General features: G+C 45.6%; 1 protein-coding gene across 4 annotated transcripts in view; it reads left to right on the plus strand.

Annotated features, from left to right (window-relative positions):
* Window positions 1-27904, plus strand: part of LOC132384011 (spectrin beta chain, non-erythrocytic 1-like) — a 444742-nt gene that overhangs the window by 278600 nt on the left and 138238 nt on the right. For all 4 annotated transcript variants that reach the window (XM_059955276.1, XM_059955278.1, XM_059955275.1 and 1 more), the window contains 6 exons: window positions 145-296; window positions 16179-16352; window positions 17725-17816; window positions 19724-19804; window positions 22851-22966; window positions 24151-24263. In XM_059955276.1, the coding sequence (XP_059811259.1) occupies window positions 145-296; window positions 16179-16352; window positions 17725-17816; window positions 19724-19804; window positions 22851-22966; window positions 24151-24263 (728 nt within the window). The remainder of the gene's footprint in view (window positions 1-144; window positions 297-16178; window positions 16353-17724; window positions 17817-19723; window positions 19805-22850; window positions 22967-24150; window positions 24264-27904) is intronic.

The raw sequence follows: 27904 nt of genomic DNA on the forward strand, positions 1-27904 counted from the left end.
TGTATTGCATTGTGCTACTGCTGCAAAGTTAAATAAATTTCACAACGCTGTAATATGTGATAGTAAACCTGATTCTGATGGTAGCTCAGGTCTTCTGTTTGTGAGGCATTCTGATGAAATGACTCCTGCCCTTTCCTTTTTCAGACGAGCGCGAGGCAGTCCAGAAGAAGACCTTCACAAAATGGGTGAATTCACACCTGGCAAGAGTCACCTGCCGGATCACAGACCTGTACACGGACCTGAGGGATGGGCGGATGCTGATTCGACTCCTCGAGGTGCTCTCGGGTGAACTGCTGGTCAGTACGAAACGTTTCTCCCACTCCGGAACGGGATCAAACCGTGTGGCTTTGTACTGGTCACGTCGTCAGCAGCCCAACCAGTCAGGAATACAGAATGAGTTGTACAGCAGTGAGGTGTGATCTCCCCACAAAGTTCCAGCTCGTCCCAATTTCCTGTGTTTCTCCAGGCCCCTCCCTTTCCATGTACCTGTCCAAGTGCTTCTGAAATGATATCATTGTAGCTGTCTCTGTTCACGCTCCACCTGCTCTGTGAAAAAATTAGCTCCATGATAGACAGGAGTGGAGCACCAACACAGAGGCTGTGTACAAGGAGGGCCAGAGTCGCCTCTACTTCCTGAGGAGACTGAGGCCCTTTGGAGTGTGCAGGCCTCTCCCTCACATGTTCTACCAGTCTGTTGCCGCCAGTACAATCTTCTATGCGGTGGTGTGCCAGGGCAGTGGCATCAACACGGGGTGATGCCAACAGGCTCAATAAACTGATTAGAAAGCCTGGCTCTGTTACAGGAGTCAAACCGGACACACTGGAGACTGTGGTAGAACAGAGGACCCCTACGAAAAACCCTGGCGATTCTGTACAATGTTTCTCGCCCTCTGCATGCCACCTTGGCTGAACAGAGGAGCACTTTCAGTAACAGACTGAGACAACTGAGCTGCTCCAAAGAACAATATATGAGGTAATCCTTACCCTCTGCTGTTAGGCTCTATAATGAGCCAACCTACAGCCGGGGAAGTGATGGCCCCCTCCTGTTAGACTGCTTGTGGTAACTTTTTTTTATTCTTTCTTACTTCTCTTCCAATATTTATATCTGTGCATTTGTAATGCTACAGTGACACTGTAATTCCCTTTGTGACCATTGAGGTATCTGTCTATTTGAAATTTTCCACTCACTCTTGAGTTTTCGTATCTCCCGCTCCGGGGAAGAGACTGTTAGATCCTGCTTCCTCTCGTATGGTTTAAACATTGACATAAGGTTGCCCCTCATTCTCCCAAGTACCAAGCAATAAAGACCCTCCTCCTACAGGAAGGATAAAGGCCACAAGTTCAACTCTTCCTGTCCAGAAAGTGAATTGGAGCAGACTACAGCGGAATACAGGCCCTTCGGCCCACAACGTTGTGCCAGCCTTTTAACCTATTCCTCCTATGTGGCCCAACACCTTTCTACCACCAAACAGTCTCTTGAATGAAAATGGCTGCCTCCCCCCCGCCCCCAACCCACACCACTTCATCTCATACGACAGATTGTGTGGAGCTTCAGCGTGGGCTAGGGAGATGAAATGCCAGTGTAGCACCGTTTTGGTTTGTTAGTTAGGCACGCCCTTCAGCAAGGTACTGAGTAACCCTGTCAATGAGTAAGCACTTTGCTGATGCTATCTTAAGGCCACAGGTTGATAGGGAGATAACCAAGGAACAGAATGCATTGAGCAACTTGAAACGTTAAAAATAAAGATTGCAGAAGCTGGCAATCTGAAATGAGACCAGAATGACTGCTCCGGTGTCCTCCCACATTCCAAAAGCATGTGCAAGTCAGTGGATTGGTCACATCGGTGCAATTGGGCAGCACAGGCTCTTAGGGATGGGGAGGGCCTGTTACCTCGCTGTATCTCGTTAAACAAGAATAATTGAGTTGGGCCTACTTTATTTCCACACTGCTACCATCCAAGGATTCCAATAAACGACTGGAAATACCCCATAAGGCAAGCGGCATCAGTGGAGAGAGAAACAGTTAAAGTTTCATTGACGCCCCTTTCAATGGACGGCTGTTGACCCGAAACAGTTGCGTTCATCTCGCCACAGATGCTGTTGGAGCTGCTGAGTATTTACACCATTCCAGCTTTCATAATGAGCATTTGAAGTGCCTTAACCTCTCCCCAAGAATTGAGAAAATGGGGCTGAGCATAAATATTACTTTGTCAACTCACTTGGGCACAGTGGCTGAGTTGTTCAGCTGTGCTGTAAGTTCCTACAAGGGTGAATACCCTTTTAGATTTTTTTTTCACCCAGATCCCAGAGAAAGGTCCTCACCTTGTGCACCAAGTTATCCTTCTGACTTCTCATGCCATTTAAAGCATTGACTGGGTTTCCCGGTTACAGGGTCCCCCACTATCCGAAGGTAGAACATTCCTATGAAACCATTTGTAAACCAAAATATTGTTAAGTGAAGAAACAAATACCATTAATTTATATGGGGAAAATTTTTGAGCGTTCCCCGACCCAAAAAATAACCTACCAAATCAAACCAAATAACACATAAAACCTAAAATAACAGGAACATATAGTAAAAGCAGGAATGATATGATAAATACACAGCCTATAAAAAGTAGAAATATTGTATGTGCGGTGTAGTTTCACTTAACAAAATTGGGAAGACAGCAAGCCAAAATCGATGTGGAGAAAAAAAATCGGCACGTACACGCATGCGCAAACAACTGCCCGCGCAAGGCTTCATGGTCATGGTCGTCTTTCTCAGGGTAAGCACACGTATAAAGCTGGCGTCTTTTTCTCATAAAAGCGAAAATCCTCTCCTGTTAGCAAAATTAGGTACTAATGTAGGTCTTTGGTAACAGCGAGCTGTCGTAAAGCGAGCGTTCGGGGGGGGGGGGGCGCCTGTACTGTGCTTTTTGGATCCAGTCAGCAGGCAGGACCAAAGGGTTTTATATAAAAAAATCCATTTGATGGTTTTCTACCAGTGTTTTTCACGCATGGTTTTAATCAGTTATTTCATAGAACCAAAGCCCAGGAATCTACCTTGTCTGCTCCCCTCCCATAAGAAACTTGCATTTTTTTCTTTTCTTTTAAAGTGGCTCAATACATAATGAGTATCTTATAAGCTTCCTCTATTCCCCACACTGACCTTTCACTTCTTCTCACCTGCCTGTCAATGGGTCCAGCTAGTCCTCCCTTCCCTCCCCTCCTTATCACTCCACCTTCCTTATTCAGACGTCTTCTCCCTTCCTTTCCAGTCTTGACAAAGGGTCTTGGTGCAAAGCATCGACTGTTCACTCTTTTCTATAGATGCTGCCTGGCCTGTCGAGCTCCTCCAGTGTTTTGTGTGTGTCGCTTTGGATTTCTCTGGTTTCTTATAAGCTGGATTTGAAGCTGTATCGGTTTATTCACTGGGTACATCCTGTAGAGTACCATCAGGATTGTTTTATTTCCATTGACAACTGTCATGAAATTTGATGTTTTTGTGGCAAGAGTACAGTACAATACACAAAAAAACTTGAGGATACATTTAAAAAAATGCAAAAAGAGATCAAAACAGTGAGGTAATAGGACCATAGAACATTACAGCACAGAAACAGGCCTTTTGGCCCTTCTTGGCTGTGCCGAACCATTTTTCTGCCTCGTCCCACTGACCTGCACCTGGCCCATATCCCTCCATTCCCCTCTCATCCACGTACCTGTCTAAGATTTCCTTAAATGTTAAAAGTGAGCCCGCATTTACCACTTCATCTGGCAGCTCATGCCACTCTCCCTCCACTCTCTGTGTGAAGAAGTCTCCCCAATGTTCCCTTTAAACTTTTCCGCCTTCACTCTTAACCCGTGTCCTCTGGTTTTTTCTCCCCTAGCCTCAATGGAAAAAGCCTGCTTGCATTCGCTCTATCTATACCGTCATAATTTTATACACCGCTATCAAATCTCCCGTCTTTCTTCTACGCTCCAGGGAATAAAGTCCTAACCTATTCAATCTTTCTCTGTAACTCAAGTTTCTCAAGTCCGGGCAAAGTCCTTGTAAACCTTCTCTGCACTCTTTCAACCTTATTAATATCCTTCCAGTAATTCGGTGACCAAAACTGCACACAATACTCCAAATTTGGCCTGACCAATGTTCAATGTTCAAGGATGATTCAGAAATCTGATAGTGGAGGAGAAGTAAGTTGAGTGTTGTAACCTCAGGCTCTTGTACCTCGTCCCTGATGGTAGTACTAAGAGGACAGGCCCTGGATGATGGGGGTCCTTTTTTTAGGCATTGCCTTTTAAAGGAGCCCTCGATGCTGGGGAGGATAGTGCCCGTGATGGAGCTGGTACTAGTAAAAACTATCTAAAGGCTTTGAGCTGTTGGCATCGTTGCACTTTTGATATCAAAGTCTTGGTTAAGATCTCAGGAGCCTGCCAATATCTGTACATTGGATACCAAAAGCTTTGGAAAATTAACAGATGACTTTAGAGCAGGGTTTCCCCAAATTGGGGTCCACGGACTCTTTGCTTAACGGTGGCGGCCCATGGCATAATAAAAGGTTGGGAACACCTACTTTAGAGAGATAGCATTTATGTCTCATGTATACAGTGTTGATGATAATTGTTAATATTCAATTTGGTTCAAGCTTGATTGTCATTCAACCATGCATGAATACCCATGAATCAGCCAAATGAGACAGCGTACTTCGGGGCCAAGTTTGGGCACAGTCCCAACAGTCACAGAGCACAAAGAGCAGATAGCACGTGCAAGGTGCAAGATAGCATGGTGGGCGGCCAGTGGTGAGTGGGGTGCCGCAGGGGTCGGTGCTGGGCCCGCAGCTGTTCACCATTTACACTGATGATTTGGAAGAGGGGACTGAGTGTAGCGTAACAAAATTTGCTGATGACACTAAACCGAGTGGAAAAGGCAAATTGTACAGAGGATGTGGAGAGTCTGCAGAGGGATATAGATAGGTTAAGTGAGTGGGCCAAGGTCTGGCAGATGGAATACAACGTTGGTAAATGCGAGATCAACCACTTTGGAAGGAGTAATAGAAGAGCAGATTATTATTTAAGCTGCGAAAGATTGCAGCATGCTGTTGTGCAGAGGGTCTTGGGAGTGCTTGTTACTGAATCGCAAACAGTTGGCTTGCAGGTACAACAGGTTATTAAGAATGTTGACCTTCATTGCTAGAGGGATTGAATTCGAGAGCAGGGAGGCCATGCTGCAACAGTACAGGGTACTGGTGAGGCCGCACCTGGAGTACTGTGTGCAGTTCTGGTCTCCGTACTTGAGGAAGGATATACTGGCTTTGGAGACGGTGCAGAGGAGGTTCACCAGGTTGATTCCAGAGATGAAGGGGTTAACCTATATGGAGAGATTGAGTCGCCTGGGACTATACTCTCTGGAGTTCAGAAGAATGACGGGATCTTACAGAAACATACAAAATTTTGAAAGGGATAGATAAGATAGTAGGAAAGGTGTTTCCATTGGTAGGTGAGACTAGAACTAGGGGACATTGCCTCAAGATTCAGGGGAGAAGATTTAGGACGGAGATGAGGAGAAACTGTTTTTCCCAGAGGGAGCTGAATCTGTGGAATTCTCTGCCCAGGGAAGCAGTTGAGGCTTCTTCACTAAATATATTTAAGATACAGTTAGATAGATTTTTACACAGTGGAGGAATTAAGGGTTACGGGGAAAAGGCAGGCAGGGGAAAAGGAGCTGAGTTTACCGACAGATCAGCCATGATCTTATTGAATGGCGGGGCAGGCTCGATGGGCCAGATGGCCGACTCCTGCTCCTATTTGTTATGTTCTTCAGGTAGTAAGCACGTAAACATATTGGTAAAATACAACCGTGAAAAAGCCATCGAACCCTGAGTCCACGAATGCTGCGGAAGTCTGCAGTCGACCACAGTACGTCTTGTCTTCTGCCGAGCGAACACTGGGGGGCAGCAGCGCTGACGTCAGCCTGGACACCACGCCACCCCACCCCTGGTGGAGCAGTCGGCCTCCGATGCCTCTCTCCTGGCGGCTGTAAATAGGCAACGCCGCAGCTCGAGGCCTGGTCCTCGCTGTGACCAAGGCCACGCAACTCCCCCGCCACCCGGCCCTGCTCACCGCCAATAAATCAGTGAGTCGAACTCGCGGCGTTCCACATTAACAATGTCCTGAAGGGTCTTGCGATCACGTCAAAAGTGACCAAGATGGGTCATTCGCTGTTAGACGATACGGAACTGGTGTTAGGAATCGGTTAATTTGATGCCCTCTTACAAATGATCCATTCTTTGAAGATGCAGGCAGGTTTTTTTTTACAGTTGAAACATTGCAAGGAGAATTTTAGAACTTAGAACAATACAGCACAATACAAGCCATTCGGCCCACAATGTTGTGCTGACCCTTAAACACTGCCTCCCATATAACCCCCCCCACCTTAAATTCCTCCATATACCTGTCTAGTAGTCTCTTAAATCTCACCAGTGTATCTGCCTCCACCATTGATTCAAGCAGTGCATTCCACACACCAACCACTCTCTGAGTAAAAAACCTTCCTCTAATATCCCCCTTGAACTTCCCTCCCCTTACCTTAAAGCCATGTCCTCTTGTATTGAGCACTGGTGCCCTGGAGAAGAGGTGCTGGCTGTCCACTCTATCTATTCCTCTTAATATCTTGTATACCTCTATCATGTCTCTTTCCTCCTCCTCTCCAAAGAGTAAAACCCTAGCTCCCTTAATCGCTAATTGTAATGCAAACTCTCTGAACCAGGCAGCATCCTGCTAAATCTCCTCTGTACCCTTTTCAGCCCATACTTCCTGCAGTGTGACAAAATTAACTGTTAAATATTATGAGATTCCTGCAAGTGATCTGATCTGAAGCAGAAGTGGGCAGATGTCAGGAAGGACCGGGGTTGGGGTGGTGTGAGTCACTATGCGGAATAAATATTTAATCCTCTTTAAAGGGGCTGTATGAGTCAGCTTGAACTTCATCTGAATTTCACCGCTGGCTTCAACCCAAGTTGCATTCTGGACCTTCTCGTGGTTGATGAGCTTTCCATGGGTAAATAACAAGGAATGGATGGGTTCATCTGACGAGTGTATGCTTGGAGAGAGGAGAGCAGTAGCTTATTTATTTAATGTCAGAGCTGATGAGTGCATATATCAACTGCTGGTTAATTACTTCTTGATCTCCACTGACAAAGCCTAACTTCTGCCAACTATATGGCAGAGATATTTCAAGACGTGCTTTCTAATCCTAGAACGTTTCGATGGCTAGATGATCTCGGTTCGAAGGTCCAAAGTGTTTAAAATTTTAATATTATTCTTACGGCTCATGGCGCCGTTGGTGTTTTGGGCGGCGATGAAGGTCCTCAGTCTCTGCGGCGGTCAGGGCTTCCTTCATCGTGTCAGTAGCTTCCTCTCGGTCTTCACTCCTGTCAGTGGAGACTCAGGAATACTGTCGCACTCAGGTGTGGAAGGATTCTTCATCGCTGTTCCCGTATCGGTTTTGTTTTGCCAGTCAGGGATGTTGGCCCTGAGCTGAACCCCCAAACCTGGAGAACGTAGACCACTCTTAGTCTGGCCTCTACCCTTTGACCTGTTCAGCATGGGTGACCCCACCAAGAGCCAAAGCACAAAGCCCTGACTGCAGCCAACACAGCTCTCCAGGTTGTTGAGGCATACAAGCCTCCAAACTTAACAACAAGGTTGGGTCTTTTTGGAGGAAATCAATGTGTTACTTGGTTATAATTAGTTCAAAATAAATTTACTATCAAAGTACATATACGTCACCATCTACAACATCCGAGATTCCCTCCCAATTAGTTGAGTTTCATAATCATACTCAAAGGAAGTTTGTTTTAAACGTCTGCACTCCGTGCCCCGGCAGCTGCCCAGGTTGTGGAGCGTGAACCAAACCTGCTGGATCTAACTCTGTTTCACAGGAAGTCATCAAGCTGACATTCTGGTGCAACCACAACAACTTTCCCTCAAAACCATATCAACTTCAGGAGAAAATATGTCTCCTCTCTACCCATTCGTCGTCAACAACTCAACAGTTGACACCGTTTATCCATTCAGACTCGTAGGCATCTGTATTTTGCAGGACCTTATGTGGGAGAACAGTATCTCCTTCATTCAGAAGAAGGCTCGGCAGAGGACGTACTTCTTGCAGCAGTTGTTAAAATTCCATCTTCCCTAGACCATACTGGTGCAATTCTTTTTTCTTTGTAATTTATTTTTTATTGAAATTCATCATCAGACAAGCACTTCCGTAAGATATATTTCAGATATTGTACATATGTCATATAGTCAAATATGCCACAAATCTCCACATAATATTTATCGGAGGTATACACTTATAGAAAAGAGAGGAGAGAAAGAACAAGTGAAAGGAGAAAACTATGTACGAGTAGCGAGTGATCTATTTTTTTTACAACATATTCATTGATTTGTGAGGATAAAATCAGGCCAATGAGGTGTTATGTAGTTAAACTATTTTTCCCAGTATGAATCAAATTGTTCCAACTTATGATTAACAGATGCTGTTATCTTCTCCATTTTGTAAATGTCCATTGTAATTTCCATCCATGCATTTAAGGTTTGGCTCTCCTGTAATAACTATCTCCTAGTAAGAGTCTTTTTACCAGCCATACTGGTGCATTCCCTCACTGCCATCACAGAGAGCATCCTCACATCAGACATTACTAGCACGAGAAGATCTGTGATAGTGGAAATCCAAAGAAACACGCACAAAATGCTGGAGGAACTCAGCAGGCCAGGCCAGCATCTATGGAAAAAGAGTACAGTCAACGTTTCGGGCCGAAACTCTTCAGCAGGACTGTAGAGCAATAATAAGTACTTTATTGATCCCGAGTGGGAAATTATTTTTTACAGCAGCAACATTTAAAAGCGCATCTAGCAATAACACTAGTACATAATAATAATAATAATATACACAGTGATAATTTACCAATGTGCAATAATAATGTATGAAATAATAAAACAAAGAGACCATTGTAACATGATGTGTGTTCTTCTCCTGTCACACAGAGATGAACTGTTGTACGTGCCTATTGCATTTGGTAGGAAAGGTTCTCTGTTATGATCCTTGTGACACTAGAGCTGAATGAATCTGTTCATAAGGGTGCTGTGCTGCTTACTCAGTCAGTCATGGAGAGGACGTGCCTGATTGTCCATGATGGATAGCAGTTTGTTTAGTGACCTCCTCCCCACCGCTAACTCTGGGTTGCCGCTAAGGACGGATCCAGCCTTTTCGATGAGGTTCTTTAGTCTCTTTGTATCGCCAGCACTGATGCTGCTCTCCCCCCCCCCCCCCCCCCCACATGAAGCAGCAAAGAAGACTGCACTCGCGACTACAGACTGGGCCTCCAGTGTTTTGATACCAGGATTGCTACCCGTGCCGTGTGCTAGTGAGGCCAGAGCTAGGAAGATTGCACAGTTTAATACTGTTGGTGTAAGCAGGGGGACATAACAACCGTTGGGCCCTCTTCCAAAGAAGGTGGGGCCTGTACAGAAGGGACGGTTTGCACCTGAGCTGGAGCGGGAAGGTTTGTTAAATGCTGCTCGGTGGGGTTTAAACTGGAGTTGCAGGGGGATGGGAACCAGAGTGCCAGGACAGTTTGTGGAGGCAGATGTGGGTAAGACCTCAGACAAAGTTACAATCAAAAGATCAAGCACGGTGCAGCTAGTGGCCTGAGCTGTGTATATTTCAATGCAAGAAGTATCGTAGGGAAGGAGGATGACAGTGCTGAAGATGAGATAGCTGGTTTGCGAACAGAGGCAAGGTGTAGTGAGGGGAAGTTGTTGTTAGGTCAATTGCAGTCAACAGGATGAGTTGCAACGTAAAAGGCGGACAAATCGATAAGGGTGAATACAGGACTGAGGGTGTTACATTTGAATGTGCGCAGTATACGGAATAAGGTAGATGAACTTGTGGCACAGTTGCAGATTGGCAGGTATGATGTTGTTGGCATCACTGAATCACGGCTGTAAGAAGATTAACATCCAAGGATACGCATTGTATCGAAAGGACGGGCAGGGAGGCGGAGGGGGTGAAATTGCACGGTTGGTAAAAAAAAAATGAAATCAAATCGTTAGAAAGAGGTGACATTGGGTTGGAAGGTGTTGGATCGTTGTGGATAGAGCTGAGGAACTGCAAGGGTTAAAAGACCCTGATGGGAGTTGTATACAGGACCCCACCCCCCCACCCAAACGGTAGTAATGATATGGTGTACAAATTACAACGGGAGATAGAAAAGGCATGCCAAAAGGGCAATGTTACAATAGTCATGGGGGGAATTCAATAGGCAGGGAGGGAAAATCAGGTTGGTGCTGGATTCCAAGAGGGGGGATTTCTGGAATGCCTACGGGATGGCTTTTTGGAGCAGTCGTGGTTGAGCCCACTGGGGGACCAGCTGTTCTGGACTGGGTGTTGTGCAATGGACCAGAATCCATTAGAGAGCTTAAGGTCAAAGAAGCCTTAGGTTTCACCCTGAAATTTGAGAAGGAGAAGCTAAAGTCAGATGCATCATTATTACAGTGGAAAGAGAATTACAGAGGCATGGAGAGGAGTTGGCCAAAATTGATTGGCAAAGAACACTGGCAGGGATGACGGCAGAGCAGCAATGGCTGGAATTTCTTCAAGCACTTCAGAAGGCGCAGGATATAAATATCCCCAAAGGGGAGGAAGTATTCTAAAGGCAGGATGACACAACCGTGGCTAACAAAAGGAATCAAAGCCAACATAAAAACAAAAGAGAGGGCATAAAATAGAGCAAAAATTAGTAGGAAGTTAGAGGATCAGGAAGATCTTAAAAACCAACAGAAGGCAACTAAAAAAGTCATTAAGAGGGTAAAGATGGAATATGAAAGTAAGCTCACCAATAATATTAAAAAGCAAACCAAAAGTTTCCTCAGATACAGAAAGTGTAAAAGAGAGATGAGAATGGGTATCAGACTGCTGGAAAACAATGCTGGAGAGGGTGACAATGAAATGGCGAATGCACTGAATAAGTATTTTGCATTAGTGTTCACTGTGGAAGACACTAGCAGTCTGGTGGAAGTTCCAGGTCAGGCTTCATGAAGTGTGTGAAGTTACTATTTTTCAGGAAACTGAAAGGTCTGAACGTAGATAAGTCACCTGGACCAGATGGTGTACACGAGTGGTCACCAACCTTTTTAAGCCCAAGATCCCCTCAGTGAAAGGCAAGATCGACCTACTAAATCATTTGGAGAAGAAGCAGCTCAAATTGTACTTCCAACTTGAGGCCCTTTATTGGGGCCTATTGTATTTTAATTACATAAAATGCTTTTGTCAAACTTTCAAATTAATTCAACCAAGAAAACACCGTAACTAGCATATCAAACAGGCCGTAGTGGCATTGAGCTCATCCAGCAACGCCTTAAATAAGCGGTGCTGAAGCGCTTTTGCTTTGATCAAGTTTGTCAGTTTGACCACCAGTGTCATTACATGAGAAAAGTCCATGACCTTCCCAGCCAAGACCCGCTGATGAATCACACAGTGATAATCCAGGAAGTCGGGAAAATCAGGGTCATTACGGCACAGTGCTATAAAAACCTACGTGCACAACATGCATTGCTGGGGCCCCATCAGTAGTAACTGCCACCAGTTTATGTCATTTTCACTGTCATTTTTTTTAACTCATTGTAAATATCCTCACCTCTCGTTCTCTCCTTTAAGTGCAAAAAAGTGAGGAAGTCCTCCTTTGTTGTAAAATCCTGGAAAGCCATTCTGACAAATACAACAAGCTGAGCTGTTTGCATTACATCCAGGGATTCAGCGAACTGTGGTGAAAAATATTCACAGAGTGACGAGTTCTTTAACACTTGTCCATCCACGGCCTTTGAGCAGCATTTTTGCTTGGCCTTCAACCCCGATTTCAGCTCCTCAACTTTCCTGGTATTGGTAAACTTACTGAGACACTAGTATAAGTTTCAGGGGTACACAAGGTAATGACACCACTGTTGTTGTTTCCCATTTCTTTTATATTTGGGGAACGTTTGGAATTTAAAGGGGGAGAAGTGTTGTAATGTGAGAATTATAAGATAAGTTAATACGAGCTAGGATCATGGTAATGTAGCAGTACTCCCGCTATGGAAAGGTGTTTGTAAAAAGAGTTTGTTTCCTGGGTTTTCCTTCCGCTCTTTTCTGCCCAGTGTGCGTTAGTAAAAACCTCTGTATGCGAATATCGTTTTACCATCCTAGATAAAGTTTTTCCTTTTGGGCATGAAGTTGTTTGTGGTCCTTTTTCAAAGTAGAAGTTACTTACATATTTGCATCAAAAGGTTTATCAGGCATAATGTGTTTGTGTATTTTCATTTTTTTCGGAATCTACTGGGAAAGCCTTAAAGATAGACCGGTCGATCGCGATTGACTGGTTGGTGACCACTAGTGTACACCCTAGGGTTCGGAAAGAGGTGGCTAAGAGATTATGGAGGCATTAGTAATGCTCTTTCAAGAATCACTACACTTTGGAATGGTTCCAGAAGTCTGGAAAATTGCCACTCTCCTGGAAGGGAGAGAGGCAGAAGAAAGAAACTGTAGGCCAGTTAGTCTGACTTCAGTGGTTGGGAAGATGTTGGAGTCGATTATTAAGGATGAGGTCTCGGGGTACTTTGGAGGCACATAATAAAATAGGCCACAGTCAGCATGGTTTCATCAAGGGAGCATCTTGCCTGACAAATCTGCTGGAATTCTTTGAAGAAATAACAAGCAAGAAAGACAAAGGAGATCCTGTTGATGATGTGGTCTTGGATTTCCAGAAGGCCTTTGACAAGATGCCACACATGAGGCAACTTAACAAGCTATGAACCCATGGTATTACAGGAAAGATTCTAGCTGTGGCTGATTGGCAGGAGGCAAAGAGTGGGAATAAAGGGAGCCTTTTCTGGTTGGCTGCAGGTGACTAGTGGTGTTCCACAGGGTCTGTGTTTGGACCGATTCATTTTGCATTGACTATCAATGATTTGAATGATGAAATCGATGCCTTTGTTGCAAAGTATGAAGATAGGTTGAGAGGCAGTTAGTTTTGAGAAAGTAGAGAGGCTACAGAAGGACTTAGACAGGTTGGGAAAATGGGCAAAAAAGTGGCAAATGGAATACAGTCTCGGGAAGTGTATGGTTACGCACTTTGGCAGAAGAAATGGGAGTAGAATAGTTTCTAAATGGTGAGAAAATACAAAAAACTGAGATGCAAAGGGACTTGGGAGTCCTTGTGCAGGATTCCCTAAAAGTTTATCTACAGGTTGAATCTGTGTTAAGGGAGGCAAATGCAATGTTAGCTTTCATTTCAAGAAGACTAGAATATAGGACTGTTCATAATATTCCCAAGGCAAGGATGTAACGTTGAGGCTTTATAATGCACTGGTGAGGCCTCATTTGAAGTATTATGAACAGTTTTGGGCCAATTATCGTAGAAAGTATGTGGTGAAACTGGAGAGGGTTCAAAGGAGGTTCACAAAAATGATTCCAGGACTGAAACACATCTGATGGCTCTGGACCTGTATTCACTAGAATTCAGAAGAATGAGGGGTGACCTCATTGAAACCTATTGAGTGGTGAAAGGCCTCGATGGAGTGGATGTGGAGAGGAGGTTTCCTCAGGTGACTGAGCCTCAGAATAGAGGGCTGTCCTTTTAGAATGATTATAAGGAATCTCTTAGCCAGAGAGTGATGAATCTGTGGAATTCTTTGCCACGGGCAGCTGTGGAGGCCAAGTCTTCATGTATATTTAAGGCAGAGGTTGATAGATTCTTGATTGGTCAGGGGATGAAGGGATACGGAGAGAGGGCAGGAGATTGGGGCTGAGAGGGAAAATGGATCAGCCATGATGAAATGGCGGAACAGACCCGATGGGCCAAAAGGCCTAATTCTGCTTCTATGTCTTATGGTCTAAACCCAAGCCTAGTCACGGGACAATTTACAGCTGCCAACAGCCTATAAACCGGTACATCTTTAGATAGTGGGAGGAAACCAGAGCACCTAGAGGAAACCCACGTGGCCACAAGGAGAACATGCAATCTCCTTACCAATCAGCGGCTGGAATTGAACCCGGGTCGTTGGTACTGTCGAGCGTCGTGCTAACCACTACACAACTGTGCCGCCCCAAAGTTACTGGACACAGCCTACCATCCCTGCAGGCCTTGTATAGGTGCAGGACAAAGAAGTGGGCAGGGAGAAGTCATCGCAGGGGGGTGGGGGGAAGACACCAACCACCCTGCAAGAACTGCCTTTTCTAAAGCAAACACGAGGAAATCTGCAGATGCTGGAAATTCAAGCAGCACACACACACACACACAAAACGCTGGTGGAACGCAGCTGGCCAGGCAGCATCCATAGGGAGAAGCGCTGTCGACGTTTTGGGCCGAGACCCTCCGTCAGGACTAACCGAAAGGAAAGATAGTAAGAGATTTGAAAGTAGTGGGGGGAGGGGGAAATGTGAAATGATAGGAGAAGACCGGAGGGGGTGGGGTGAAGCTGAGAGCCGGAAAGGTGATTGGCAAAAGGAATACAGAGCTGGAGAAGGGAAAGGATTATGGGACGGGAGGCCTCGGGAGAAAGAAAGGGGGAGGGGAGCACCAGAGGGAGATGGAGAACAGGCAGAGAGAGGGAAAAAAAGGAAGGGGGGCAAAAACTAAATATTTTAGGGATGGGATAAGAAGGGGAGGAGGGGCATTTTCTAAAGCTGCTTTCTGGGAAGTGCTGTGGGGCAATTAAAACAAAAACCTCACCATTTTAAATGTTTGCTCCCCAGGGCAGTTAATCTGATCAACCATTCTAGTTAGCCATCTCCCTGCCCCCATCTGTTACCTCAGTCACTGCACTGTAAACACTTTAAACCACTCTTTATAATTGTATTTACGTTTTAAATACAGGCTGTTCATTATATTCAAATACTTCAATCTCTAACCACTTTTTTACGTAATTCTTTCTTTGTAATTGATGAATGTTGTTTTCTGTTGCCTGTCACGCCCCGACCAACACGCCACACCAAATTCCTAATGCATGTAAATGTATGCAGTGAATAAAGTTGATCTTAGGTCTTTGATGCTTGAATAACATTCACTGGAGCAACATCTTTCAGAAAGGCACGGGGAAAGGCAGTGTCCGAAGATGAGGCTGAGGAAAGATATAGATCTTTAACGTTTCGAGATCAACGTTCTAATGCAACATCTGGTGACTCATCCTGTGAAATATTTGTCATTGATAAGCTTGTCCAGCTTGCAAGTGTACATTGTTGAGGATCCCTACCACCCGTCCCACATTCTCTTTGACCCACTGCCATCAAGAAGGATGTACAGGACCATCTGAGCTAGGGCTACAGACTGGGTAGCAGTTTTTCCCCTCGGACTCCGAGACTGACGAAAACCCTGCCACCACCGCAGTCTCATCACTAGGACAGCGAGCCGTTTACTGTTTACCTGTGTCATGCACTATGAGTTGTACTTCACTAACTTATTTTGCTTTATGTGCTCTGTGTGATATGTGCTTTGTGGGTGCACCGTGGCCCAGAGGAACGTTGCTTCGTTTGGTTGTTGTACAGGTGCCCCCCCCCCCCCCCCGCGCTTTTCGAACGTTTGATTATCGACAACTTGCTGTTACGAGAGACTTACATTAGTACCTGTTTTCACTAACCAAAGAGGATTTTTGTTTTTATGATAAAAAAAAAGAGGCCTGCTTTACAGGTGTGTTTACCCCGAAAAAGACTACAATGACTGTGAAGCCTTGTGCAGGCAGTTGTTTGCGCATACGTGTACGTGCGTATGCGTGTACGTGCCAATTTTTTTCCTCCAAATCGACTTTGGCTCGCTGCCTTCCCGAGTTTGGTACACGGTACCTACAATATTTCTACTTTATATAGGGTGTAAATTTATCATATCATTCCTGCTTTTACTATATGTTCATGTTAGTTTAGGTTTTATGTGTTATTTGGTATGATTTGGTAGGTTGTTTTTTGGGTCTGGGAACTCTCAAAAATTTTTCCTATATAAATTAACGGCAATTGCTTCTTCGCTTTACAGCATTTCGGATTACAAAATAGGAACGCTGTACCTTCAGATTGTGGGGGAAACCTGACGACAATAAACTTGAACTTGATCTGTTTTGCCGGGGATTAGGTTTGAGAGAGATGCTAACCCCAAGACCTTTGTCTCTGTTTCCAGCCCAAGCCGACCAAAGGACGGATGCGGATTCACTGCCTGGAGAACGTGGACAAGGCCTTGCAGTTCTTGAAGGAGCAGAAGGTGCACCTGGAAAACATGGGGTCGCATGACATCGTAGATGGGAACCATCGCCTCACTCTTGGCCTGATATGGACCATCATTCTTCGGTTCCAGGTACCATTCGTCCCTTGTCTCTCAGCACTTAGAAACTGCTCCGTACCCTCTCGCAGGGACGCTGCCCGACCTGCTGGGCCTTCCGCGCACTTTGCAAATTACTACCCCTCACGGTCTTTTCCTTCGTTACTTGATCTTGCGCTGTTGAATTCATGCACCTCCGCATCGGTCTCCATCGGGGAGTTTTTCATTTTCAATCTTATTAAGTTTCCAATAAACAATATTAATGCTAATACATAGAGATCAGGAATACATTAATAATGGTTAACATGTAGAAACACATATTCCAAGTAACAAATGGAGCCTAACCTCCCAATCTCTTAGTAATTAACCATGAAAAAGATAATTATAATTATAAAAAAAGAGGGAAAAAACCCAAAGTAAAACAAACTAACCTAAAAAAACAAAGATTGGGCTGCCATAATTGATCGGTTAAAATTATATTTTGTCGTTTTAACTCCGCTCCTCTATCCATAAAAAAAATTACTGGACAAAACAATTCAGAAAGGGTCAACTTACATCATATGAAAATGTTGAATAAATGGCTTCCAAGCTTCTTCAAATTTAACCGAGGGGTCCATAGTACTGTTCCTAATCTTTTCCAAATTTAAACATGCGATCGTTCGGGAAATCCATTGAAATGTGGTAGGTGGATTGGAATCTTTCCACTTAAATAAAAATGGATCTTCGGGCTATTAATGTCGCGAAAGCATTTAAACGACAAGCTGATGAAGATAAATGACTGCAGTCTATCACTGGTAGTCCAAAGATTGCAGTAATAGGATGAGGTTTTAAATACCATCGGAGAGTTTTGCCCGGTTTAATCTATATATGTCTGCTGGGACCCTCTTGCTCCAGTCTGTGGTATTTCCCGTGCAGCCAAACTCTGCCTAAAGTTAAAAGGCACAGTAAAAGTCGCTTTGCTTTCCGGTTTCTGTCTTGGAAGGGGAGTGAGGTGTTGGCTTATCACCAGGACTGTTTCGCTTTCACAGTCAGAAGCCCATCAGACAGCAGCAGGAGTGGACGCCAGTTTCTGCAGTCAGTGGCCGCTTTTATTAAAAGTCCCTCCTGTACCTCAGAAGTGGCCAGTTTGTGAGTGCACGTCCATGCCCTTCTGCTGCCGTAGCCCCGTCAATCTGTTAGGCGTTCAGAGGTGCTCTTCTGCACACCACTGTGGGGATGTTTCTCTATCCACAGACGCTGACTGACCTGCTGAGTGTTGCCAGCACTTCTTTCTGTTCTGTAGCAGAATCCCGGCGGTTTTATTCGACTTAAAAAAAAACTCCTGTTGCCTCAATCTGCAGGATGTAAATGTGCCTTGTGTCTTACAGACGCATTCACTGTGTGTGTGTGTGTGTTTTTCTTTCTACAGATCCAGGACATCAGCGTAGAGACGGAAGACAACAAGGAGAAGAAATCTGCCAAGGATGCACTGCTACTCTGGTGTCAGATGAAAACAGCAGGGTAAGAGCTTGAGAAGCAATAATAAATAATAATAGATCTGCGAAACATTTTGAAAGTGTTGAAAAAATGTTAATGAGAACCAGAAGTGGGTTTAACGTCACCAGCGTGTCACGAAATTTATTACTTTTGTGCCAGCGGTGCAGTGTGTAAGTAAGAAGACATAGAACAGTACAGCACAGGAAAAGGCCCTTCAGCCCTCAATGTTGTACCAGCTAAGAAGTAAATTTCTTCTCAAATCTTTTTATTATTATTATTATCATCCAAAATAACAAGAGTATATCGAAGTAACACTTACAATGTCTCAAAAGGGAAAAAAAAAACAATATTAAGGATTGAAAAATATGGTGACTTTTTTTTACAACAGATTCATTGATTTTTGACAATAAAATCAGGCCTATGAGGCATTATGTAGTTAAATCATTTTTCCCCAGTATGAATCAAGATCACTCCCTACTTGTACATAGTTCTTTCCTTTTGCTTGTTTTTTCTCTCGAGATTGGAAGAGAATGCATGGCAACTTGTGCTACACACGGACAGCAAGAGTTTGACACGGCAAATGAAAAATGCTTGTCCACAAATACACAAGCACACGCACACACAACACATTCCATCGGTCACAAAGTTATCAGGCAGATTGAGGTTCGGAATCACAGTGAGCTCAGCATGTTTACTGGCGTGATTTGGGCTTTGCTGCAGTGTGGGCTGTCCAAGGTTCAGGGCTCTTGGTCGGAGTCTTTCACTCCTGGAAGCTGTCCTTCGTCCTATCGGTGCAAGGGAGCTGGTGTCCATATCTTTCATTATTAGAACATAGAAATCTGCAGCACATTACAGGCCCTTTGGCCCACAACGTTGTGTCGACCGTGTAACCTACTCTAGAAACTGCCTAGAATTTCTGTAGAGCATAGCCCTCTAAACTCCATATCTAAGAGGCTCTTAAGAGACCCTATTGTTTCCATCTCCACGCACCCACTACTCTCTGTGTGGAAAAACTTACCCCTGGCGTCCTCTATTTCCAAGCACCTTAAAATGTTCTGATGCCCCTCGCAAAGGGTGGTGAGGTGGAGATATATCTCTACCAGAGGAGGTGTGAGGCGCTCCTGCCCTCCGCTAGCCTGCAGGTCACCCTTGGGCGAGTTGTAGCACGTGCTAAGCCCCTGCCCCCCCCGCCACTCCGATCAGGGTCACAGGAAGCCATGGGGACAGGTGGTGGGGTGCAGCACATGTCCTGGTTACATAACCACTGACGCCAGAGAGACAATCTCCGAAGAGTATTGCGAATGGCTGGGTCACCCATCTTGTAAAGACACTGCCCAGAAGAAGGCAATGGCAAACTGTTTCTGCAGAAGAATTTGCCAAGAACAGTCATGGTCACGGAAAGACCGTGATTGCCCACATCATATGTCTCAGCACGTAATGACGGTGCCCCAGTGAGATATTTGTCCACGTGCCCTTCCACACCTCAAGTCATATGGAGGCATAAAAAAAGTTATTAATCAGATAATTATTGACCGGGGGAGGCCAGTCGGTCTGTCTATTCAATCACTTTATTCAGAGACTATTCAAATCCTTAATCTCCCTTTGTTTGAAGGTGACCTTGTAGGTGTATGTAAATAAAACCAAGTGAGGCATTTTGTATTGAACCAAACCCGTAACACATTTTATTGAACACAACCGGAACACAAAAGCACGCTAAAAAATCCTTACATAACAATGTCGCCACATCAGACCAGCCTCCTAAAGTGAAACCCCAGCTTTTTGTCAGTGATTGTGAAATATGTAAATTCCCCTCAGTTGCATTGTCTTACAACCTTTTGGAATTTATTGTTTTCAGTTGGCGCAAGTGTGCTTTTGTCCCGCAGTCTCCACTGTACAGTAAAAACTGAGTTGTTCTTTTGTGTGGTTTGCAGGTATCCCAATGTCAATGTTCACAACTTCACCACAAGTTGGAGGGATGGATTGGCATTCAATGCAATTGTCCACAAGCACAGGTATGATGTTGTCCTTTGTAACATCTGAGTCGAATCCTTCACTACGGCATTATTTTGCCACATAAAAACAGGATTCTATAAAGCTATAACCCATCTTATAAAGATTAGCTTTATTTGAGTGGTTCAATTTAATATCAAAGAATGTATACAGTAAACAACCTGAATCCTTACTCTTCGCAGACGTTCACAAACCATGTAAACGGGAACCAGAAAAGGCCCGTAAGAAGAGCAGTGTAATGGGGGGGGGTTTCAATATGCAGGTGTTGTGATGGAAATGAGAAAGATTCTTTGGGTCTCAAAGGCAAGAGCTCTGGACACACAGTGTTAATAAGGAGTTTATTTACAAGGAGAGAAAAAGCTTGGGGACAACACAAGCAGCTACAATATTCGCACAAACGCATTTAGAATAGACGAGCGTGGGAAAAGTCGGGTCGGCAGTACAATACATGGGAAAACGGTGTGGGGACACATACAAGCAAGGGAAAAGTAACTACGATACCCGCCACCCCTGACTACGGGCAGGCACGGCTCTCTGCTACAGGGACAACAATAAACGCCCCCACGACCCTATTCAATGCACGGCTCACCACGTGTCTCCAACGCTGTTCTGTGGTCTTATGCCTGGAGTGAGGCAGGGTGGTCCCTCGATGGCAAAAAGAGGGTGAGCCAAGCACATGCAGCACCCCTTATAGGTCAGGCGGCTGGAGGGTCCAGCCCAGGTAATTCACCGGGGGGCCAACAGCTTGGTGCTAGATGGGTTAATCCAATTAAGGTGGCCAATGGTTAAGTGTGCATTGATTATTTGGGAGGGGGTGAAAGGTGGTGTGACCTCCGACCAGGTGAGGGCAGGGCTGAGCCGTGACAGGCAGGTGGTGTGACCTCCGACCAGGTGAGGGCAGTGCTGAGCCATGACAGGCAGGTGGTGTGACCTCCGACCAGGTGAGGGCACTGCTGAACCTTGACAGGCATGGCTCTCTGGATACAGCAGGTAAATTGGGAGAATCAGGTTGGTGCTGGATCCCAACAGGGGACTTTATGAAATGCCTTCTAAGTGGCTTTTTAGAACAGCTTGTGGTTGAACCCACCGAGGAAGGCAATTCTGGATTGGGTGTTGTGTAATGAATTGATCAGAGAGCTTAAGGTAAAGGAACCCTCAGGAGTCAGTGATCATAATGTGATAAAATTCACCCTGCAGTTTGAGAGGGAGAAGCTAAAGTCAGATATATCAATCTTCCCCGGGCGTAAGAGAGGAGCTGGCCAAAGTTGATTGGAAGGGGATGACGACAGAACAGCAATGGCTGGAGGTTTGGCAGGAAGAAAGGAAGGGGCAGAATAGATACATCTCAAAGATAAAGAAGTATTCTGAAGGGTGAATGAGGCAACTGTAGCTGACAAAAGAGAGTCAAAGACAGCATAAAAGTAAAAGATAATATAGCAAAGTTAGAGGATTGGGGAGCTTTTAACATCCAATAGAAAGGAACTGAGAAACACCATAAGAAGAGATTAAATATGCAGGTATACTATAAAAGAAGGTACTAGAAGTTTTTTCAGATGTATAAAGGTAAGATATAATGGACATGGAGAGCATGTTTCCTATAGTACGTGAGTCTAGGATCAGATGGCACCGTCATGGCTATCCCTCGAGGCCGAGCATGATGGTCTTCATTCCGTTGATCTATTTATGGGCTCTCAAGTTGTTTATGAGTCCAATCATGGCTTTGACAGTGGCCCACAGAGCAAAGACGCCTGTGCGTGTATTTGTTTAACGTGTACTCGATGTTGCACTCCAAGAAGCACATGATACTTCACAAATCAACCAATTCCAATGGCATGGAAACCATGACAACTGGAGCTGATGGATTTGTTGCGGCCTTCATCCGCCTTCACAGCCGGTGATTTCAAAGTAACTTCATCCGCCTGTTCCGCCGTTGAGGTCTTGGTTGGATTGTTCTTTGTCAGGGACCTCACCCTCGACCTTACCGCCATGGGTGACCCTACCAGGAGCACAGCTCCAGACGGCATTGCTCTTGGGACCTCAGGGCCACACGAGCTTCTCCACCGTGACAAGGTGACAATCCCGGGAGGAGAATAGAAGGATATCTATTTGGAACAGAGCTGAGAAAGAACTTCTTTAGCCAGAGGGTGGTGAATCTGTGGAATTCATTGCCACAGGTGTCTGTGGAAACCAGGTCACTGAGTGTATTTAAATTGAAGGTTGACAGACTTTTGATTAGTCAGGGTGTCAAAGGTTACGGGGAGAAGGCAGGAGAATAGGATTGAGAGGGGCAATAAAATCAGCCACAAACGAATGGCAATAGGCCTATTTCTACTCCTCTGTCGTACGGTCTAAACCGTAGCAACCGGTGGAAACCCACACAGTCACGGAGAATGTACAACCTACTGACAGATAGCAGCGGAATTGAACCCAGGTCGTTGGTGCTGACTGCGATGCAACCGCATGTTAAAGTTACAGGATATTGACTATAGAATCAAAGAAAAGTACAGCACGGTAGCAGGCCCTTCGGCCCATCTAGTCCATGTTGATCAATTTAAACTGTTCCCGTCGACCTGAACCTGGACCATACCCCTCCATACCAATACCACCCATGTATCTATCCAACAGATTTGTCTTCTGTGCTGTAGTGCTATCGTTTATTTAGAAAATTCACAGAACATTTTCCATCCCCCCCTCTCAAGTTAACCCTTTCTCCTGGTCAGACAGCATCGGTAACGGGAGAAAAGCAGATTGCTCGATCTGGGTCACAGGCCCTCCATTGGTACTGGAAAAGTGAGGAACATGTTTCAATTACAGAAAGTAAGGACAGTGGCAGGAGTTGAACCCCAAATCTTCCGATTGTCACTGCACTAAGCCCTGGGCTATGGAGGAATGCAGAGGGACGTAGGTTGGTGTCATGTGTGGATCTGAAAGTTTATAAAACGTAGGATCTCAAGATTCACAAACGAAGGCAGAGAATGCAAAAGTTCTGAATGAACTTCTGTTGGTTTGCTGCTAATTTTGTTTCAAGTTGTTTCCTCACCTTTTCAGGTCCGACTTAATCGACTTTGACAAGCTGAAGAAGTCCAACGCTCACTACAACTTGCAGAATGCTTTCAACGTGGCGGAGCAGCACCTGGGACTCACCAAGCTGCTCGATCCTGAAGGTGCTCTATCACATTTCCGTGGACAGGCACCCCATCCTAATGTGCACTGTAGGGTTTGCTGGGTGGAGCAGATGCCAGTGGAATGGTGTGGACGTTTGAAAGGGCGGTGCATTAGCCCAGAGTGACGTGGTGTGTATTTCAGAGCCAGAATCCATTTTGTGCATATGCCCTTTCAAATTTCCACATCTGTTGCATCTGTTCAACCCAGTACATTAAATAAGTAGTCCAAAAACAGAAATAAAGAAGTAGTGAGGTAGTGTTCATGGGTTCAATGTCCATTCAGAAATCGGATGGCAGAGGGGAAGAAGCTGTTCCTGAAACGCTGAGTGTGTGCCTTCAGGCTCCTGTACCTCCTACCTATTGGTAGCAATGAGAAGAGGGCATGTCCTGGGTGGTGGGGGTCCTTAATGACGGACGCTGCCTTTTTGAAGATGCCTTGGATACTCGAGGCCGGTGCCCATAATGGCGTTGACTAATTTTACAGCTCTCTGCAGCTTACTTTACCGTTAACAAAAGAGTGGCTGGAGTAATGGGCATATTCCATTCGTTGCTAGAGATCCAAGCTGTCGACGAAAAAGGAGAACTGATAATCAGAGGCTTGAGTCTCCTCCAAAAATGTCATTATTTCCACAGAGAGACTCAGCATGTTCCTTGTCACTTGGTAGTTACCAGCCTTCCCTCAGCTTCTATTACCTCTTTCTCAGCACCTTGACTGTAAAGCTCCCATTCTTTACTTCAGATCCATTTGTGGTAACGAGCTGCCCCCTCCGAGTTCAGCCTTTCCAAGATGCCTGTGCTCCAGTTTCAGCCTGGCATATCCCCCATTGTCCATTTCACCACAACTGACCTGAGGTTTAATATGACCGGCATATGTCGTGAGATTAGTTGTCTTTGTGGCAGCAGTACATTGCAAAACATGATGATAGAGAGAAAACCTTGAATTACAAGATGTATTTATGTAAAATAGTTAAATTAAATATTTCTTTAAAAATAGTAGTGAGATGGTGTTTATGAGTTCAATGTCCATTCAGAAATCAGATGGAAGATGCTCCTTAAAAATGATGTACTTTGTTTCACTGTGAAATGCGAGGAGTATGAGGCTGAGGGGATCGTGCATTGAGTTTCATTGGACGACGCACTGCGATTGCTGAACTCATAATGGGTTCTTCCCTTCCCCACTCCAGATGTCAGCGTGGACCAGCCTGATGAAAAATCCATCATCACTTACGTCGCCACGTACTATCACTACTTCTCCAAGATGAAGGCACTGGCTGTGGAGGGGAAGCGCATTGGGAAGGTATGAGAACAATTTCAATTCCGCTTCCCGTTCCCATTTCCCCACGACAGTCCACGCCCTCCTCTACTGCTTCGGTGAGGCCACACTCAGGTTGGAGGAGCAACACCTTGTACTCTGTCTGGGTAGCCTCCAAACTGATGGTATGACATCAATTCCTCGAACTTCCAGTCCCCCCCTCACTATTTCTCATTCTTGTTTACCTTTCACACCTCTCCTCACATGCCTATCTGGTGCTCCTCCCCCTTCCCTTTCTACCATGGCCTTCTGTCCTCTCCTATTAGATTCCCTCTTCTCCTGCCCTTTATCCCGTTCACCAATCAACATCCCAACTCTTTACCCCACTCCCTCCCCCTCTCCCAGTTCCACCTATCACCTGCCACCTTGTACTTCTTCCTCCCCTCCCACTTCTTCCCCCTTCCTTTTCCAGTCCTAATGAAGAACCTCGGCCCGAAACGTCGACTGCTTATTCCCACCCTCAAATGCTGCCCGACCTGCCGAGCTCCTCCAGCCCACTGTGTGTATCGCTCTGGATTTCCGACATCTGCATTACCTCCTTGTGCCCGTGAGGGTAATTCTGCTGGTAAACTCCAAACAGTACCAGTAAAAATAAACTTAGCAGTTGGCTGCACTGTTGCCTGCTGAGGTCAACTTTGATTATTATCTGTCTGTCCCCCACCCTCCGAACATTCTTGCTCTCTGTGTTACTGGTGTCCCTGCTGCAGTTATTCCTCTCAAAATGACGCTAAAATCAGTGAGTTGTTCGGGGCAGAGGCATTGTAATTGCTCCCCTTTCTGCGGGTGTTCTCTGACCACCAATCCAAACCGGAATCTTGTGTTTAACTTGTAGCTCGGGAAACGCAAAAACAATCGCAGCACCGCGAGTGACTCAAGTCAGTTAATGAGCGGTGAACTGGGATTTCTGCTGTGTGGCTTTTTATCGCTGCCATGTGCCCAGAATCATTATTATTTGTTGTCGGTGTTCGTCAGTGTAGTGGTTAATGCAATGCTCCACGGTGCCAGCAACCGGAAGTTCGGGGTTCAAGGTTAGAATGATTGAATAGGTCAGGACTTTATTCCTTGGAATCAGAGTCACCGGCGCTGTCGTGAAATTTTGTTAACTTCGTGACAGCAGCACGATGCAATGCATGATAAATACAGAGAAAAGAACTGAGTTATTGTAAGTATCTGCATGTATATTCAATAGATAAAGTAAGTGGTGTAAAAACAGAAATAAAAAAAAGCAGTGAGGTAGTGTTCGTGGGTTCATTGTTCATTCAGAAATCGGATGGTGGGGGGAAGAAGATGTTCCTGAATCATTGAGTGTGTGTCTTCAGGCTCCTGTACCTCCTCCCTGATGGCAGAGGGGAAGAAGCTGTTCCTGAATCATTGAGTGTGTGTCTTCAGGCTCCTGTACCTCCTCCCTGATGGCAGAGGGGAAGAAGCTGTTCCTGAATCGCTGAGTGTGTGTCTTCAGGCTCCTGTACCTTCTCCCTGATGGCAGAGGGGAAGAAGCTGATCCTGAATCATTGAGTGTGTGTCTTCAGGCTCCTGTACCTCCTCCCTGATGGCAGAGGGGAAGAAGCTGTTCCTGAATTGCTGAGTGTGTGTCTTCAGGCTCCTGTACCTCCTCCCTGATGGCAGAGGGGAAGAAGCTGTTCCTGAATCGCTGAGTGTGTGTCTTCAGGCTCCTGTACCTCCTCCCTGATGGCAGAGGGGAAGAAGCTGTTCCTGAATCGCTGAGTGTGTGTCTTCAGGCTCCTGTACCTCCTCTCTGATGGCGGAGGGGAAGAAGCTGTTTCTGAATCGTTGAGTGTGTGTCTTCAGGCTCCTGTACCTCCTCCCTGATGGCAGAGGGGAAGAAGCTGTTCCTGAATCGTTGAGTGTGTGTCTTCGGGCTCCTGTACCTCCTCCCTGATGGCAGAGGGGAAGAAGCTGTTCCTGAATCGTTGAGTGTGTGTCTTCAGGCTCCTGTACCTCCTCCCTGATGGCAGAGGGGAAGAAGCTGTTCTTGAATCGTTGAGTGTGTGTCTTCAGGCCCCTGTACCCCCTCCCTGATGGCAGAGGGGAAGAAGCTGTTCCTGAATCGTTGAGTGTGTGTCTTCAGGCTCCTGTACCTCCTCCCTGACGGTGGCAATGAGAAGAGGGCATGTCCCGGGTGGTGGGGGTCCTTAACGATGGACACTGCCTTACTGAGGCACCGCTCCTTGAAGATGTCCTTTGACACTACAGAGTCTGGTGCCTGTGTTAGAGCTGACGTGAGTTTACAACTCTCACGAGGAAATCTGCAGATGCTGGAAATTCAAACAACACACACAAAATGCTGGTGGAACGCAGCAGGCCAGGCAGCATCTATAGGGAGAAGCTCTGTCGACGTTTCGGGCCGAGACCCTTCGTCAGGACTAACTGAAAGGAAAGATAGTAAGAGATTTGCAAGTGGGAGGGGGAGGGGGAAATGCAAAATGACAGGAGAAGACCGGAGGGGGTGGGGTGAAGCTGAGAGCCGGAAAGGTGATCGGCAAAAGGGACACAGAGCTGGAGAAGGGAAAGGATCATAGGACGGGAGGCCGAGGGAGAAAGACAACTCTGCATCTTACTTCGATCCTGTGCAGTAGCGCCCCTCCCCACCCCACCCCATACCCGACAGCGATGCAGCCAGTTAGAGTGCTCTCCACAGTACTCCTTTGGAGGTTTTTGAGTGTTTTTTGGTGACAACCGTAGAAGATTGAGGGAAGATTTGATAGAGGTGTCCAGAATTATGAGGAGTATAGATAGGTTAAATGCAAGCAGGCTTTTTCCACCAGAGGTTCTGGGTTAAGGGTGAAAGGTGAAAAGTTTGGGGAAAACATGAGGGGAAACTTCTTCACTCGGAGAGTTGTGAAAATGTGGAATGAGCACATGTGCATGCGAGTTCGATTTCAGCATTTGAGAAGTTTGGATAGGTGCGTGGATGGTTGGGGTTTGGAGGGCTGTAGTCCGGGTTTAGGTAGCTTAAAAGGTTCGGCATGGACTAGATGGGCCAAAGGGCCTGTTTCTGGCTGTACTTTTGTATGCTGTCCATACACAATTTGTACCAACTCCCCGTGGCTACATGGGTTTCCTCTATGCGCTCTAGTTCCTCCCACAGTCCGAAGATCTCGGACGGTTAGTGAATTACGGGCCTCCTCCTTGGGCGACACTCGTGGGTTGCCCCCCCAGCACGTCCTCAGACATTGTTGGTCGTTGACACAAGCACTGTATTTCATTGTGAGTTTCAATGTAAACATGCCAAGTAAAGCTAATCTTAAAGGGTGGTGAAGAAAGCTTTTGGTATGCTGGCCTTTATAAATCAGAGCATTGAGTATAGGAGTTGGGATGTAATGTTGAAATTGTACAAGGCATTGGTAAGGCCGAACTTGGAGTATTGTGTACAGTTCTGGTCACCAAATTATAGGAAAGATGTCAACAAAATAGAGAGAGTATAGAGAAGATTTACTAGAATGTTAATACAACACACACAAAATGCTGGTAGAACACAGCAGGCCAGGCAGCATCTATAGGAAGAAGCGCTGTCAACGTTTCGGGCCAAGACCCTTCGTCAGGACTAACTGAAAGGAAAGATAGTAAGAGATTTGAAAGTAGGAGGGGGAGGAGGAAATCTGAAA

The sequence above is a fragment of the Hypanus sabinus genome, chromosome 31, assembly GCF_030144855.1.
Source record: "Hypanus sabinus isolate sHypSab1 chromosome 31, sHypSab1.hap1, whole genome shotgun sequence".
NCBI lineage: Eukaryota > Metazoa > Chordata > Chondrichthyes > Myliobatiformes > Dasyatidae > Hypanus > Hypanus sabinus.